We start from the raw sequence: 18,923 nt of genomic DNA, 5'->3' as shown, positions 1-18,923 counted from the left end.
TAAAATTAAAATAGCTAAGTGTACTTAAACAAGTTAGAGAGAAATACAAAAGATTTGACACACACAGGCTGAAACTACAGAGTTGGTAAAAATTTTCAGAGATTCAATTTTTGATGAAATCTTTATGTTGCACTGAAAATTTCAATTAAAAATCCCACAAAAATATTTGGACAAAATTTTCACAACTTCCCCCCTCCCCTGAATTTTTCAACCAATTCTGATTAAACAGAAAGCTTTGTTGAAAAACTAAGATGATGAGAAATCAAAAGAGTCTAACTTTAGTGGTTACATCTGTGAATTCACAAATAAAGTACCAAAAAAAAATTCTGAAGCAAAAAATGCAATACAGTGCTCTGTTCCAACTGTATGGGTCAGACTCATGACCATGCTGCAGTGCAAAGGGGATGGTGGATCCAGTAAGTGAAGGCTCTGGGTGCAGGCTTGGGCAAAAAAGGAGGCATGGCTGAAACTTCCCTCCATCCATAACCATCAGCCCAGGTCCAGAGCCTGCTGGGAGCCTTGAGGCTTGAGGTTGTGCTCAGGACCGGGCTGACATATGCTGGTCCACAGGATCAGGGAGTTTTCAAGCACAGAGAATCGGAGTCAAAATATTAACAACAAAAATAGTCAACATTGGCGTATGTTGCAAATCAGACCGAATACTGACTGAAAATAAGTGAAATCAATTTCTATCAGTCTTCAGGATTGACTTCTTCATGTGAAAGAGACAGTGAATCTGAAAGTATCCAGCCCTTGAACCAGAGGGATGAGAATACACATAAATATGAAACACACATTGTTCATTGCAAGGCCTACAAAGAAAAACAGATTTTTTTGTAATGTGCAACAGTAACCTAAATTCTACCATTTCTAATTTTTCCAACTGGTCAGATGTCCGACATTAGTCAAAATATGCAATAAACCAGGCTTGGAAAAAAAAAAAATCTACTACAGCTATGAAAACAAAAGTAAGACTGGCAACATTATTTTTAGAAACTTAGGCCATACTTTTCAAAGCTGGGTGCCTAACATTAGACTCCTAAATAAAAGTGGTGAGAAGAACCACTGGAAGAATCTGGAAGAACTGATCACCCACAAATCCTATCAGAGAGATACAGGTATTCAGCACTCTTGAAAATCAGACCGCTTTTAGTTACATGCCTAAATAGAGACCTATAGGAACCTAAGCAGTTGGGCATCTTTTGTTAGGATTTTTTTTTTGGTGTGGATTCATCATTGTATAATCTGAGGAGGTGTCACAATGTTGTAGTAGGAGAGACAAAAACAAATTTTTACAAATATTTTTCAGTTTTTCCATAGGACATGAAAGTTCTGACCAAAACTGAATTTAAAAAGGCACTTTTGTCTATTTCTTAGACACCTTGTTGGAAAATGTACAGTTCTCCATGAACACCATGTTAAGGATGAACTTAAACGTAACATTTTCTCATCAATAAGGCAGACAAGAGACTCAACACAACAAGTCAATACACGAAGTTATGAAAAAAGTGGCTTCTCTTGAGATAAGCTTGGCACAGCTTTTGCATCTTGAAGTACCCCTTTATCTCACCTGATCAATTGACTGCCTACAGACAATCAGTTTCCTTGTTCAAGTAATGTGCAGAGTGTATACACGCTTCCACCACCAAATGAAGAATTCAGATAACTGGTTAAAGTCTACTATAGTGTCTGGTCACCAGTTTTTTCTTTTAAATACTTCAGACTCTTTGAAAGAATTTTCAGTAAATAATAAACAAACTTCATGATATGCATGTCCATGTTTTCCTACCATCTTCTATAATCTGAAGGGGGACGGAGACTTTGTTCAAACTGAAACATTCTTCTTATAGCGTCATGTTAGAGCCCATAAAGTTTATCCCTCTGAATCACATTTGGCACATGGAAATCTGCATCATAACAACATAATTGTTATGACTGATGCAAGCACCGGAATGCTAATTGTCCTCCTGCTGCCATCTGATTTCCTCTGAGCATGCATTACTGAAAACACTGCATTTGTGTGATTGGTTGGTATTTCTACATTGCAGATCATCCCTTCACAGCAAGAAACGCATTCCTGTTAATAAAAAGGAGATTGGTAGGCAGGAGTGACTGCAACAGACGTTTATAGAGTATATGCTTTCAATTGCAAGGGTTATTACTAGGGCTGTCAAGCAATTAAAAAAATTAATTGCAATTAATCGGGATTAATCATGCTGTTAAATAATAATAGAATACAATTTATTTAAATATTTTTGGATGTTTTCTACATTTTCAAATATATTGATTTCATTTACAACACAGAATACAAAGTGTACAGTGCTCAGTTTATATTTATTTTTGTTTACAAATATTTTCACTGTAAAAAACAAAATAAATAGTATTTTTCAATTCCCCCATTGCAAGTACTGTAGTGCAATCTTGTTATCATGAAAGTTGAATTTACAAACATAGTATTATGTAAAAAACACCTGCATTCAAAAATAAAACAATGTAAAACTTTACAACCTACAACTCCACTCAGTCCTACTTCTTGTTCAGCCAATCACTCAGACAAACAAGTTTGTTTACATTTGCAGGAGATAATGCTGCCTGCTTCTTGTTTACAATGTTACCTGAAAGTGAGAACAGGCATTCACACGGCACTGTTGTAGCCAGTGTCACAAGATACTTACATGTCAAATGCCCTAAAGATTCATATGTCCCTTCATGCTTCAACCACCATTCCATAGGACATGCATCCATGCTGATGATGAGTTCTGCTTGATAATGATCCAAAGCAGTACAGACTGACGCATTTTCATTTTCATCATTTGAGTCAGATGCCACCAGCAGAAGGTTCATTTTCTTTTTTGGTGGTTCGGGTTCTGTAGTTTCCGCATCGGAGTGTTGCTCTTTTAAGACTTCTGAAAGCATGCTCCACACCTAGTCCCTAGCAGATTTTGGAAGGCACTTGAGATTCTTAAACCTTGGATCGAGTGCTGTAGCTATCTTTAGAAATCTCACCTTGGTACCTTCTTTGCGTTTTGTCAAATCTGCGGTGAAAGTGTTCTTAAAACAAACAACATGTGCTGGGTCATCATCCGAGACTGCTATAACATGAAATATATGGCAGAATTCGGGTAAAACAGAGCAGGAGACATACAATTCTCCCCCAGAGAGTTCAGTCACAAATGTAATTAACACATTTTTTTAACGAGCATCATCAGCATTGATGCATGTCCTCTGGAATGGTGGACGAAGCATAAAGGGGCATACGAATGTTTAGCATATCTGGCATGTAAATACCTTGCAATGCTGGCTACAAAAGTGCCATGCGAACGCCTGTTCTCACTTTCAGGTGACATTGTAAATAATAAAGTTTTACACTATTTTGTTTTTTGTGTGCAGTTATGTAACAAAAAGAAATCTACATTTGTAAGTTGCACTTTCACGATAAAGAAATTGCACTACAGTACTCATATGAGGTGAACTGAAAAATACTTTCGTTTATCATTTTAGAGTGCAAATATTAGTAATCAAAAATAATAATATAAAGTGAGCACTGTAAACTTTGTATTCTGTGTTGTAATTGAAATCAATATATTTGAAAATGTAGAAAAACATCCAAAAATATTTAATAAATTTCACTTGGTATTCTATTGCTTACAGTGTGATTAAAACTGTGATTAACCGCGATTACTTTTTTTATTCATGATTAATTTTTTTGAGATAATCGCATGAGTTAACTGCGATTAATCAACAGCCCTAGTTATTACTAAAAAATACGCTAATCACCATTGCTGGGCAGGAAACCGTTTTCCTGTCCCACAAGAGTTTAAGGTTTTGCAATTTTTTTCCCACCTTGAATCTTGACAAAAAGTCAAAGTCTCAAAAAAAATTTTGAACCTAAAATCCAATCAAAATGTTTCATTTAGATTTCGATCTTTTTAAAAATAAAACAATAAATTAACTAGTATTTTGAAATGAAAAGTCCTTTCAACCATTCCCCCCCAAAAAATTAGGAAATCAGATTTGTTGAAACGGACCCTTTCCCACAAATAGTTTGTTTTCACAAAATCAATGTTTAGCCAAAAACAAACAAAACAAAAACATTTTGCCAGGAAATTCCCAACCAGCAATATTAATTACTTCCGTCTGGTAGCCTGTGATCTGAGTTGGCCTATCAGTTACGGCTGCAAAATCATGCACGGCAGTGTTCTCATAGCTCATTATCATGCATTGTAATTAATGGACTCCTGTTACCATGATCTGATGATAGTTAATGATTAGCTATGTCTGACAGATTTCTCAACATATAAGAAAGTAGGGAAAGCGTCCCATAATTATCACCTTCCTATGTATTAAGCACAAACATGCTTTTGAATGTTTTCTTGTCACACATTTTTTAATGAAAATAGACTATGATCATGTTTAATTTCCCTCATAAGCTTTTATACAGCATAATCTCATATTTTGATCTTTACATTTGCATCTTCTGTCAAATTTCCAGTGCTAGAGAACAACTGTTAATGTTCATCATCTTCTTCACTAGTAGTTTATTTGGGGAAACATTGAAACTGATGTTCCTTACTTGAGCAGTTGCAGAGCGTACCCATTTCCACACTGCAGTTTGCATTGTATGCAAAGGAACAATAGTATATTTTACAAGATAAAATGCAGCATAAGACAGGCTGGAGCTCCTAAAGGCCATATATTTCCTTCAATCCATCAACACTCATTGACATCAACAGGAGACTGTGCTCAGATCAAATGCAACATATATATGTCCTTTCATATTTAACATACAGATTGTCTGCTGTCTTCAATATATCTGAAATCTTACACACTAAGATCATTCAAATCCTGCTAAAAGATTTTACCAAGACACTGATTTCTAAAATATCCTTCCAGTTCTGTATTATATAGGATATAAAACATCCTAACCATTTTACCTAGTGTGACAAAGTTCCTCTGCCTTGGTGGGTCCTGCGCTTTCTGGTGGATTTGCTCGCCTCAGAGATTCACAGCAGCCTTCAGTTTGTCCGCTTTTGCTAGAGAGACTCAAACCTGCCGTTCACTCAGCTAACCTCATCGCTGGCCAGCATGGGGGAAATGGAGAACAATCTTCGCAGTCTCTGTTGTCCCACCTAGTGGGTCAGGGACAGGTCAGATCCCTTTCCAAATTAGACCTTCCCCTCTGGTGTGTCTCACAGACCAGGTCAACTCCTCCTGTGTCAGATAGGGAGTTGGAGGGATGGGAGGAACCCGGGCCCACACTCTACACTGGGTTCCAGCCCAGGGCCCTGTGGATAGCAGCTGTCTACAATGTCTCCTGTATTAGCTGCGTGACAGCTACAACTCCCTGGGCTACTTCCCCATGGCCTCCCCTCAGCACCTTCTTTATCCTCACCTCAGGACCTTCCTCCTGAAGCCTGATAACGCTTGTACTCCTCAGTCCTCCAGCAGCATGCCTTCTCACTTCCTGCTCCTTGCACGCCCCCCACTAACTGATGGGGGAGGTCCTTTTTAAACCAGGTGTCCTGATTAGCCTGCCTGCCATAATTGATTCTAGTAAGTTCTTAATTGGCTCCAGGTGTTTTAATTAGCTTGCCTGTCTTAATTGGTTCTAGCAGGTTCCTGATTGCTCTAGGGCAGCCCCTGCTCTGGTCACTCAGGGAACAGAAAACTATTCATCCAGTGGCCAGTATATTTGCCTTCTACCAGACTCCTTCACCCAACTGGTCTGGGTCTGTCACACTAGAAAGTTTGCTATACTTCCTTTTCAAAAGCAAGAGTTATAGCAACGGTTGTTTATGTCAGTCAGTATGTATAACACACTAGTACACAACTCTTCAACATTATACTGTACTCTATATTTTTAAAAATAAAGATATTCATTTTTACAGTGAATTGGACTAGAAATCAATGGTTTATACCACCTATATAAAGTAATCATCTATAATTTTAGCAATTTGTAATTTACCAGATGCTAAAATTAGGTCATAACTGAAATGGGACAAAAGCAATGTGGTAATAAGAATGACATGGTGTTAAAGTCTGGTATCTTGTTAATCAGACATATCAACAAACGTTGAGGTAATTTTTTTTCCACTTACAAATGGTTGTGACCAAAATCACCTCTCTATTCACACCCTACACATTATTGTATTAATCGATGTGCAAAATATACCTTGTGAGGTATCATTTAAAAACTAACTAACAGATCAATATTCTTGTGTAAAACATGAATATTAACAGTTATGAACATAAGCTGAAATTATGACTACAGTGTGTATACCAGACAAGTCTGTGGAGGGGGTAAACTGGTTTCTCAAAGACAAATGACAAGCTGATGCCTTTAGCCAGATGCCAAAGTTGATTGGCAATTACTGGTCAAGTGGCCATTCTTTGGCAGTGAAGGGGGGGCAGGAACAGATTGATCTGCAATTTAGCAAACAACAACATGGAACCTGTTTCACCACAAGAGTCCATGTCTCCGTTCTCACGGCTGGAATGAACTTTATCTAGGGGGAACCCTCAGGAAAATGTATTTCAAAGGGTGACTGGACTATAAAAGTGAGGGGCAAAAACACCCCAAATTCTCTTTCTCTTTCTCCTAAGATGACAAAAGAACCAGCCCCTTGACTTTGGGGGGAAATCCTGACCTGAGAATTTGGTTAGTCCTGTTGCTGGAAACATGTGGTAAGGATTTTACCTTGAACCAAGTCTAGCTTGTTAAGTTTTAGCTACTAGAAAGCATTCTTTTGTTTCTCTTGTAACCATTTCTGACTAATAGATTATACTTGTACTCACTTAAAACCTCTCTCTTTGTAGGTAAATAAACTTGTTTTATTTTTATCTAAAATAATCCAGTGTGTGTTTAAACTGAGTGTTTGGTAACTCCAGTTAAAGTAGCTAACTGTTGGATATTGACCCTTTACAGGGGCAATGGACCTTTGATATCTGAACTGTCCAGAAGAGGGCTGGACAGTGCAGAACACGTTTATGGGAATGTTTAGGACTGGGAGCATGTCGGAGTCACCCTGCAAGTAGTAACCGAGGCTGGCAGAAGCCAGAGTGTGACTGAAGTGTTGCTGATAAGCTGCTGGAGTCAGAGTTGCTGGACCATGGCTGTAGCTGTACACAGACACTCCGGGTGTGACCTGCATGCTGTTAGGCCATTTGTGAGTGGCCCTGGTTGGAGCTACAACGGCAAAGCATTGAGAGGCTTCCAAGGTTGTGGAGTAGGCAGTGACACAGCCCCTCACTAGTCTGGATTTCACCCCAGAATGTGACAATGGTATATAGCTTTTGTTTCAGTCCCTTGTGGTTTGTAAGACGTGGGTCCTTTTAACTTACACCAGCCCCTTAACGTAGCAGTGCTTTTTTGACACTTCTGCCCAAAGAAATATAGCAAGTTCCAAGCCTAAATCCAGTGTTGTTTTGTTTCCATGACTTACACTGGGGAAATTATCCTTCTGACTGAATAAAGCTGAACATGGCTGCCTCTAGCCAGAGAGGTCACTATAGAGCTACAAGAGGTGCATCCTCTCCAAAGGGAAACTACTACTTTTATGAGCAAGCCAGCCAATTGACACCTAGAAAAGGAATGGCCAAGTTTGAATTGGAACTCTGATCCTCTACAAGGTAGCTTGATGTTATAATCACCATAATAAATGGTGTTATTGAGCTAAGTTTGACTCAAGAATTTGACCCTCCCTCGCAAATACAGCTTAACTTCTTCATAGAAAAATAGGAAGAGGTGCTAATCTGGCTCCTGTTCTAGAACTTTGACTTCCATTACTAAAACATTTTCATGATCCAGGGGCCTCGAACCCAGATCTACAGGGTTTACAGGAGAAGCCACACTTCAACTTGGCAGCCTGCTGACAACTGCTGACCCAGGACACCCAGCCCCAGTTTGAGGCTCTACCCTTGACATGCCAGGGTAGCCAACCTACTTAAACCAGCAACAGGAAGCTGTCCAAATGATTGGGATCCACCATGCTCTGTACTGTGTACTTTGTGCCTCCTGTTCCTGCTCCCCTGACTTGACTTCCCGGTGCCCTGACCTGGCTTGGCTCATGGCATCTGACTTGTGGTTCTGATCTCCAGTTTGTATTATGCCTCTGATCTCCCAGTATCTTGACCCAGCTGACCCTTGGCTCCTGACCGTGAACCCCAGCTCTGACTACAAGTTCCGGCTCCCATGACCCAGCCCTGACAAACATTAGATAGTCTCATCTGGCAGGTGTTATTCACTCCAGCAGTAGTTATTTGAGTAACAAGTGCTGAACAGGACCCTTATTTAGAATGTCTTAAAACAAACATTCTCCATTACAAAAACTGATGCTTACTGTATGGCCTGTCTCTCTGTGGGGGTGACAGCCAACAAAACGGCATTCATCCCTGGTAGCACATTTTTTGGTCACAGATGTACTCCTTCCATGGCTTGTGAAATGATGAACTGTCAAGCAGTACTTTGTATCTAAGAAATAAATCAAAATCAGGTTTATTTTCATGCAGTGTGCGCTCTTTCACATACTTCAAAAGTTTTCACTAAATGACAAGTTACAATAAAGTGCTTGCACTGAGAAAAGTTAGAGATTGTGTGGGGTTTAGAGCAATAAGATGGCATTATATTCCCAAAAATTTGTCATTTAGCAGTCATGATGTATTAGCTAGACCTTAAATTAAATGGGCCATTTGGCCCCTAGACTGCAACTTATGAAGAAGGCCATTGAGATTTGTACTGTGTATCTAACACTTCATCTCTAGCTAACTAGTTTTAGCAGCGGCTCTCCTGGTTCTTCCTTTCCCTCTTGCACTCCCTTCTCATTCTCTTTCCCCTCCATTTAGACTTCTTTACCTTTTTCATTTCACTCTTCCACCCCACCTCGCCCCTAGCCCCCAACTCCCCTTCTTCCAACATTTTTCCTCCTTTCCCCTCTCTTTGGGGTACGTTACCTTCCCTAGTTTCAGTGACCCTGCTATTCTCTCTTCCAAGTGTGATCTTCAGGTCTTATTGCCAAATGTTTCTGCACTACCAATGGATGCACTAACATGACACTTTCCATTTTGAGAGTTCACATACAACACATCTGAAACCACATGCAGCAATGATGTATGCCTACAGCTTAGCATAAACCTTGCATTAGGCCTTTTATATAGCTGTCTTTTATAAAGTCATCCCTAAATAACAAATCTGCACTAAATATTAGAAGTAATTGTTTCAGCTCCTATGTTAACTTTTCAAAAGACACTAGGACTGATGGTAGATTTGGTAGCACATTTAGCTTTGACTGCGGGACTGAATTAAGAAATGGTCTTTACCCCTGAACAGCTGACTCTTGGAGACAGTACTAAGGTAATAGCTGGCTTTGGAGAGGGGAATATCATTTGACAGTACAAACTGTTTTCCCACCATGTATCAGTGTTGGATAAGTTAATCGCTAAGTTCAGAGGAAATGCAAACAAGACCAACATTACATTAGAAGTATAAAGACAGCCTAATAAAACTATTTGTTTCTTCACAAGCACAAGGAAAACAGGAAAAAGGGATTGGAAAACAGGAATCCAAAGTGTGTTTATAGAGATTTATGATACATATTAGATTAATCTGGCATAAAACTACAAAGAGGGAGGATAACATAAGAATGGCCAAACTGGGTCAAGACCAATAGTCCATCTAGCCCAGTATCTTGTCTTCCGATAGTGGCCAGTGCCAGATACTTCAGAGGGAATGAACAGAACAGACAATTTTTGAGTGATCCATCCCATCACCAGACACAGCTTCTGGCAGTCAGACGTTTAGGGATACCCAGGGCATGTGGTTATGGCCGTGACCATTTTGGCTAATGGCCAATGATGGGCCTATCCTCCACAAACTCACCTAATACTTTTTTGAACACAGTTATACTTTTGCCCTTCACAAAATCCCCTGGCAACGAGTTCTACAGGTTGACTGCGGTTTGTGTGAAGTACTTCCTCGTGTTTGTTTCAAACCTGCTGCCTATTAATTTAATTGGGCAACCCCTGGTTCTTGTGTTAAGTGAAGGGGTAAATAACACTTCGCTATTCACTTTCTCCACACTATTCATGATTTTATAAACCTCTCTCTTATCCCCCCTTAGTTATTTCTTTTCCAAGCTGAGCAGTCTCAGTCTTTTTAATCTCTCCTTGTATGGAAGCTGTTCCATACCCCTAATCATTTTTGTTGGTCTGCTCTGTACCTTTTCCAATTCTAATACAGCTTTTTTGAGATGTGACAACCAGAACCGTATGCAGTATTCAAGGTTTGGGCATATTGTGGATTTATATATTGGCATTATGATATTTTCTGTCTTCATATCTATCCCTTTCCAAATGGTTCCTAACATTCTGTTTTGACTGCTGCTACACATTGAGTGAATATTTTCAGAGAACTATCCATGACGACTCCAAGATCTCTTTCTTGAGTGGCAACAGCTAATTCAGCCCCCATCACTTTATATGTATAGTTGCAGAGGTGCTGTAACAATTTGTATAGAGCCATTGAACCAAACTGTAAACCCTGTATATGATGGAAACCACTTCAAGCTAGGGGATGCGGCAGCACCCCTAGTTTCAGCATCTATGTATAGTTGGATTGTTTTTTCTAGTCTGTATTACTTAGCACTTATTAACATTAGCAAAGAGTCCTGTGGCACCTTATAGACTAACAGACGTATAGGAGCATGAGCTTTCGTGGGTGAATATCCACTTCTTCGGATGTGGGTTGTGACCCACAGTTTGAAAACCGCTACTCTAGTGAGCAGCTTCTTTATTTTATAAAAAGATGCTTTACACAGTACTCATTCAAATACATACTACACTAGAACCTCACAGTTATGAACACTAAAGTTACGAACTGACTGGTCAACCACACACCTCACTGGAAACCAGAAGTATGCAATCAGATAGCAACAGAGACAAAAAGCTAAAAAAAAAAAAAAAAAAAAAAAAGTAAATACAGTACTGTGTTAAACATAAACTATGAAAAAAATAAAGGGAAAGCAGCATTTTTCTTCTGCATAGTAAAGTTTGAAAGCTGTATTAAGTCAATATTCAGTTGTAAAACTTCTGAAAGAACCACCATAATGTTTTGTTCAGAGTTACGGACATGTCAGAGTTACGAACAACTTCCATTCCTCCTATGTTCATAACTCTGAGGTTCTACTGTAAGTCTAACATACAAGGTCTTCAACATGATTTGTAGTATTGCTGAGCATATTCAAATGGCTGGAATATCCATCTCAAGAGAAATCATAAGACTCATTATTACTAAATATATCCCCAGGGCATCAGTGTGATGGTATGTTAATCCTATATAACTAGCTGTCTGAGAGATGGTTGAATCAGGGGAAAAACAAAATTAAATACCTTAAAGAATCTCCCTAAGACAGGCACACTTACTTTCAGGACACCATTTATCTTCAGCCCATCTGTTACAGTTGTAATTGTCAACTGCATTTGCACAGGTGAAACACTTAAAGCTGTTTGGAAATGGAGTGGCTTTAAAAATATAATAAGTATGTTAAGTTTGCAAATATCAAAAATTAAAATGTCAAACAAAAAGTGCTTGCTTTTACATTTATTAGACAAAAATACTTATTTATAAATATTAGCATATATATATATATATATATATACACACACATTCACACATTTATACATGTGTAGAAGAATAGCATATACAGTTCATGTCAATCTATTGGGTAAATAAGAACTATTTCATACCTTACCATAGGAGCTTTTACTTCTCGTACTAACATCATCATGTCTTAACTTTAAAACATTTCCTGGCCTTTTCATTCTCTCTCACAATCAAAACGCTGTTTAAATGGAGAGAGAGTGTATCATTGCACATTACATATACAGTATTATAACATAGAAGATACACATATCTTCTCTATGTATGCACACATGTACACTGTCGCACAATCTACATTTAATCAGCTTTTGCTTCCCTAGATGTGGCAGATACTGCTTTGAAACCAGCTCCAAGTCACTGCCCCCAACTCTGAGCAAGAAGTTGCCAATTAGGGATTAATGAGTTTGATTTCAAATTCTGTTTTTATAACATTTTATATACACACATACAGGAGTTTTAAAGCAGCTTGGCATCAAACACCCCACCTGCTAACCATCACTACTTTTCCACTTTAATCCTTTATATCACAGAGACTGTTATCCAGTTGGGTGCACAGGGAGAGTAATGTGAGTGCAAGGTAAGAAGCAGACATGTGATGCTATTACTAACAGCTGATTTCCCAGCTACTGCAGTGGTTTTAACTTCATACTAACTTTCATACTTTCATTTAGTGATAACTTTAAAAGTGTTCAATACACCTACCTCCCTACCCCACCCACCAAAAAAGCAATACAACAAACAGAAACAGCTAGTCCATTGCAAACATTTATATTGTACAAAATGAAGTCATTTTGAGACATAAAACTGCAATAAAAGCATCCAAAATCTGAAACGGTTTATTATCAAAGTACAAATCAAAGAGAACAGTTCTCTCCCTCTCTGTTCAACTCCATTCAGACTGTATCTCAAATGTTAGGAATGATACTGAGTAACCATAGAAGGCACCGAAATGAATGTTTTGTTTTAAACTCTAGAGGAGATCCCAAATGTCTAAGAGACAGCCACTTTATGTTTAAGAGTCAGCCCTGAAAACAAGGGATAACAATGGAAAAGCTGATAGCTGAAACATTAACCTATGTTCTCAAATACAAGAAAGCTGCAACTGGCTACTTACGGTCTAATGGAGGTCTCACATTATAGAAGTTGATGTTCTTGGCTAGAGCCCAATTCCCTGAGAGGATGAAGATCTGAAGAGAAGCTACAGCCAACATGTGAGAGAATAATAGCATGCTGACTATTACTGAACAGGGAAATCTAAAATACTTGTGCCTAGAAAAGAAGAAACATACATTATGATGTACCAGAGGAACCATAAAGAACTGAGAATGTGGAGCATTGGACTTCCTGTAAACTTGATTTGAAACCTTGACAGTTCAGTGATTGGATCTGGACTGCTACTGCCTGTAAGCATACATCACTAACCATTACGAGCCATTCAAAGCTGAGCAGCTGCTGCCTTCTACTGGTTAGCATTTTGTACAGGACAGCTACATTTCTACAATCAGTACTGTAGTAATTTTGGTATGCTATGTTATTCAGCTACATGATGAGTTCCCCCAGGCAATATCAGTCTTAGAAACGGCTTATAAGGGGATGTCTACACTGTGATACAAAACCTGAGGCACCGAGTCTCAGACCCCACGTCAGCTGACGGGCTCATGGGCGCTCAGGCTGCAAGTCTAAAAGTAGCAGTGAAGACATTCAGGCTTGGGCTGGAACCCAGGCCCAAGGATATGTCTACAAGGGGATAAAAGCCCCACAGCATGGCTGCACCTGGCTCAGGTCAGCTGACTCAGTCTCACAGGGCTAAAAATTGCTGTGTAGATGTTCAGCAATTTTTCAGCCCCACGAGCCTGAGTCAGCTGACCCAGGCCAGCCGTGGGTTTTTTATTCCCGTGTAGACAGACCCTGATACCCTCCCCCTCGTGGGGTCTCAGAGCCAGGCTCTAGCCTGAGCCTGAACACCTACACTGCTATTTCGTAACCCCACAGCCCGAGCCCAGGTCTGCTGACCCAGGCCAGTCATGGCTGTGCCACAGGGGCTTTTATTGCAGTGAAGAACTACCCTTAGTGTTCATGGAAAAATACTTTCGTATCTTGTTTATAACACGAGTTTGACAAAATGAAAATATTTGTAGACCAGGCAAGATGCAATCTCAGATGTCGTTTTTTACATCAGCAATGTAAAATCTCAACTCAAAGGGCCAGATCCCAGCTGGCATAAATTGGTGTAGCACAACTGACATCAATGAGTTATGCCAATATACAGCAGTGCAGAAACTGGTCTTAATTGTTGGTCCTTGTTTTTCATAAGCACACTTCTGACTGGCATGGTATTTAAATACATAGGTTTTTACAATTTAATTTATCCTTAAAAAAATGTATTCCTCGAAGAAAAGCTGAAGCAAGCTGTCGTCATAACCACAAATTAGAGGGAGAACCATTAATAGCATTCTGTCATTCCTTTATCCTGGTGCACTTGCAGTAAAGAGTCCAATCATCATATCAGCCCCACCGAACCTCTCTTTTGTACACATTCCGCTTTGTGTTCATACTTTTCAAGCAACTGCATGCACAGGTGATAGGTCTTCAGTGTGAAACTCTATTTGTCTCCTGAGCTTGTGCACGTAAATTCTAGCGCTGGTTGAAATCATTTCACAACTCAACGTTTTTCTTTGAAAAACAGGGACACATTTTTTGCAGACATTTTCACAAACAATTCATGCTACTTTTCTTTTTTTAGCCAGTTCTAGTAAATTCTATCCCCTGCATGCTCAGGCATTAAGTCCTCTCCCCTGTGTGTGTTAGTGCAGGGGAAATATGTGTGCGGGCATTTAGGTGTGCATTATGGAGGAAATCCTGTGCCCCTCTGCATGGATGTGGAGGACCCCAGATTCAGTGGAATGGTGACATTCTGCATGGAGAAAGGTAGGGTTGGGATGGACGTTGGGCAGGCTTTAGGGGCCCACTGCACACAAGAGGGTGGCAGACCTTTGAAGACAGAGCAGGGATGGGCAAGGAGAGCTGATTCGTGAATCCTCCAGTCAATCCCAGTCCATGGGGTGGGGGGAGTCAAAGTGCCATCAAGTCAACTCCAGGCCAGTAGCTGCACGAACTGCATGTGTGGCACACTGCGGGGAAAGGGAGAGGGGCCTGAGACTTTCTTCCTGCTCCTGTGCTTCGGAGAAGAACTACTTCAAACAGACTCTTGGCCTGCAACCAATCAGTGGCAGAAGGTTTTGTTTTGTGCACTAGGCCTTTGTGCACTAACTTTTGTGAACAAAGATTTTTTTAAATTTATGTTTATTTTTAGGATATTTTAACAGATATTTGAGAAACTGTTTTTGCACCACACTTACAGTGTATCTCCAGGACTGTTTTCTGCGGATGCCCCAGGTCAGGTCTTCCTAGTACTAGAGCCCAAATTGTTCACAAACAGGTCAAGAAAAGCATCTGAAAGAACCAAACAGTGGCTTTGTGATCATTATTCGGTACACAGGGAAAGAGACAGCTCAGACATAATATGCCCTTAATATTATTGGTAATAAAAGAAAAGAACATATGTATCTAGGCCAATAACAAATATGCCATAAAAGATTTGAACTATATTACCCTACTATTCACTAGTGAGTGCCATGCTAATTACAGTTGCCAACTTTCACGTGGTAAATAAGCACCCCGACTTTCACAATAAACCAAAAATCAAGCTAATCCCATTTCAAAACAAGGCCAAAACAAGCCAATTCCTAAGAACCCCAACATTTAACAGATGGGACAAGTGTTTGTGTCATGAGTGATACTTTCCTGCTGGCAAGGCATAAATCAACATAACGTTGCATCACAATGTTGTAAGTTGATGTCATGATGCAGTGATGTTCCATGGGTGCTGAAGTCTATTTAAGGACCCTTTAATATTCTGCAAGATAGATTTGCAGAGCCTGGGATTATCCCATAGAAATCAGAACCAACAATGGGAAAAAACCAGGATGGTGACCCTAGAACAATTTACCATTGTCCCAGCACATCATCTGGCTTATTTTGTCCTCATTTAATCCTTCCTAGAACGAATGGTTTGAACCAACATTTGTTGAGAGAGCACCAGTCCCCCAAAAGTTCTCTGTGTGTTCTGTATTATTTGCTTTTATTTTAAATCAATGCCTGAAGAAGGTCCCATGGCAGAAATACCACTTATGCTCTTTTCCCACCCTGCACATTATAAATCATGTGGCTCATGTCTCAGTTCTTGCTACTAGATCAACATATTATCCGTGTCAAGAGATGGAAGTTTTTCAGTTCCTTTCCTCTGAGAGAGCCATTGAGAAAAGTGATGAGTTCCTTCTTTGCTTCACTGACGAAGCTAAAAAAATCCTCAGCGTACAGTAAACTTGAAGTTTTCTGCTCAGGTTTCAATGCACTGCACAAGGGAAGAAATCAAACACTGCCATGCCATCATTCATTAATAGAGCCATACCACCGCCCCAGGATAAATGAAAAAGTGCAGGTGTAAAAGGTCTTCAAAGTAAATCCCCATTTAAATACATTGCCTATAAAGATACACTTCCCCTAAAAACAGCCACATTAGAAAAAGGTTATCTGTTTAAATGATCAAATTAAATGGTCAAGATACATTGGGGCTAAAACTTGGTTCTCTCCCCTAGCTCTCAAATGAGAGCACCAGTGTGTGCATTTAGAACATCTAGGAGGGGAGATTAATTAATCCTAATTATGATCCATTTAAACAGCCAGCTCTTTTCCATTATGCCTATTTTTACAAATACAGAGGCCAGTCCCCACTCACACAACATACCATATGGGTCACTCTGGTTGCACAAAGGGAACTAAGCTGCCCTAAATGGGCAGGATGGGATTCTGCAGCAGTAGAGATCGTTCACACATACAGCATCCCCTTCGCCCTCCCTGCTGCACATACCCTAGTATGCCAGGGACATATAAGGGGTAAGGACATGGATGGCCACTGGTGCACCCCTAAAATTATGTCTGCCCTGAGGCTACTCTAACTTGCGCCAGGACAGGGGTGACAAAGTTGCCTTTATGCCTCCACCTCAATCCCTGCACCCCTTAGACAGGCAGCATGACATGTTTAAACTCAGATCGATTTTGAATGTTTGCATCAAACCCATAAGGGCTAAACACTTAATTAGGCCCTGAATCCCTGCATGATGCTTTGAACATTTTGGTGGCACTGCCCCAACTCAGTTGTTTTTTTGCTCCGAATGCAAACAATTAATCTTCCATTCTTTCATTAAATAGCCCATGCTATGCTCTTCAAATATCACAGATTAGTTGCTTTTACCTAGTCAGGACAATTTTAATCAGTCTTGACTCTAAATATACTTCTGACAGCTGAGCTAGCAAGCCTATTGTTTTATACTTGCTCTGTGAAGGACTGAACCATTTCAACGCACAGCAGTAGTGAGGTTTATCTGCCTCATATACATTTCCTTTAGTTTGTATTGGCAAATTGGGAAACATTTGCCTTTCTATAAAGAAAGATCTACAAAACCAGTGAACTTTATCAAATACACCTGGATAGCACATAGAAGCACAATTACACCTGTGCCGGTGTTCTACAAATTCAAGATTCCCCCACCCTATCCCAGTTCCTATTGCTCAAATCACATACCCTGTGGCAAATGGAAAATTTTAGGGAATACAAATACAGAAGGGCGGATTCTCATCCATGCACAGGCAGGGACTTTTCCCCACGCCACTCCAAACACAGGGCCTCAGGATCTCCCTCCTTCACCCAAAACTCTTCTCCCTTTCTCCCCTCCCCCCGCCCTGCCCCGCCCTTCCCCTAGGACTCTCTGCAATGAACCTTCATGAGAAGCACTGCTCAGCAGCCAGCATCCCCTGCTGGGACTCAAGAATATAGCTCCACATACCAGGAATCCAGCAGGCAGGCAGGGCCCTCTCCCCACAACACCCTTCACAGGCCGAGGTGGACAGGCATGCGGACAGCAGAGTGGCTCAAAAATAGATTTGGGAGGTGAGGGGGTGAGGGCTGACCCTGCTCTAGCCCTGGTCACCTGCTGCCTATGACAAAGGGTGATAGACATATGTGGGCACTGGAATACTGGCAATCCAATGCACACACTATGGCCCCACTCCTGCAAACACCTATGGATGTGAATAATATTAGAAATGGGAGTATTCCCACTAAAGCATTTGCTGGATTGAGGCCTACATTTGTATACACATACACACCCCATGAGTAGGGTTGCTAACCCTCCAGGATTGTCCTGGGGTCTCCAGAAATTAAAGATTAATCTTTATTAAAGATTATGTCATGTGATGAAACCTCCAGAAATATGTCCAACCAAAACTGGCAACCCTACCCATGAGAAAAAGTGATATCCATTTAACGTGATGATTTATCATGTACCTTTCACTGCCTAACCTACTCTCTGCCCATTGAGCTGTGTCCATGAAAATTATTCTTAAAATTGCAAAGCTCAGATCACCTTTGAATCGCCTTTTCCCTTCTTCCTTCCTTCCCTCCCTCTTTTAAAAATAGAACCTGCCATGAGAACGTTTCCTCCTCCGCTCTGCAAATGTTGATTTTGTCAAAGAATTACACCTGCCGAAGGGCAGGGATAGGCAAGCAATTCAATCCTGGACCTATAATAGCTATTATGTAGAACAATGTAATGACTTTAAAATCTGCATCTCCCAACACTGGGAGCTTATACCAGTCAGGAAGAGGAGTTTACTTATCTGTAACTGGAGATATGTGGTCCCTATCTGTGTTCCACTGAAGGTTTCTGCATGTGCACCATGCATCCGGAGCCAGAGAATTTGAAAGTAGTAGTGTTCGTTGGTCTGCCCATGCACCCTTGTTTTGCCTCATGGTTTTGACTGTGGAGATAAAGGGCGAGGCAGACCAGGCTGCACCTCCACTTCCTTTTTCACTGCAAATTGAACAGATCTGCAGCAAAGGGGAAGGAGGGTGGGAAGTGGAATACAGATAGGGACCACACATCTCGAAGAACCTCCAGTTACAGGTAAGTTACCTCCTCTTCTTCTTCGAGTGATGGTCCCTATTGTATTCCACTGTGAGTAATTAACAAGCAGTACCTATTTTGGAGGAGGGTACAAGGAAGAGGATGGAATGGTGGATTGGAGGACAGCCATGCCGAATGAGGCATCCGTCACAGAGTCTTGCACCAAGACATAATGCGTAGTGAAGGTATGTACCGAACTCCACATGGTTGCCCTACATATGTCTGGAAGCAATATATTGTGCAGG

The 18,923-nt window shown here is 40.4% G+C and overlaps 1 protein-coding gene across 1 annotated transcript; it reads right to left on the bottom strand.

Moving 5' to 3' along the window:
• Positions 1 to 1,912: 1,912 nt before the first annotated feature.
• Positions 1,913 to 12,882, bottom strand: LYPD6B (LY6/PLAUR domain containing 6B). The gene is made up of 4 exons (XM_065413816.1): positions 12,768 to 12,882; positions 11,416 to 11,514; positions 8,340 to 8,470; positions 1,913 to 2,077 (listed from the first exon to the last, which is right to left on the bottom strand). The coding sequence occupies exons 1-4, from the start codon at positions 12,880 to 12,882 to the stop codon at positions 1,913 to 1,915; spliced, it is 510 nt and encodes a 169-aa protein (XP_065269888.1).
• Positions 12,883 to 18,923: the final 6,041 nt, after the last annotated feature.

The sequence above is a fragment of the Emys orbicularis genome, chromosome 11 (genome assembly GCF_028017835.1).
Source record: "Emys orbicularis isolate rEmyOrb1 chromosome 11, rEmyOrb1.hap1, whole genome shotgun sequence".
In the NCBI taxonomy this organism is placed as follows: Eukaryota; Metazoa; Chordata; order Testudines; family Emydidae; genus Emys; species Emys orbicularis.
The sequence above is the reverse complement of the archived record's forward strand: the minus strand, read 5'-3'. Positions and strand labels throughout refer to the sequence as shown.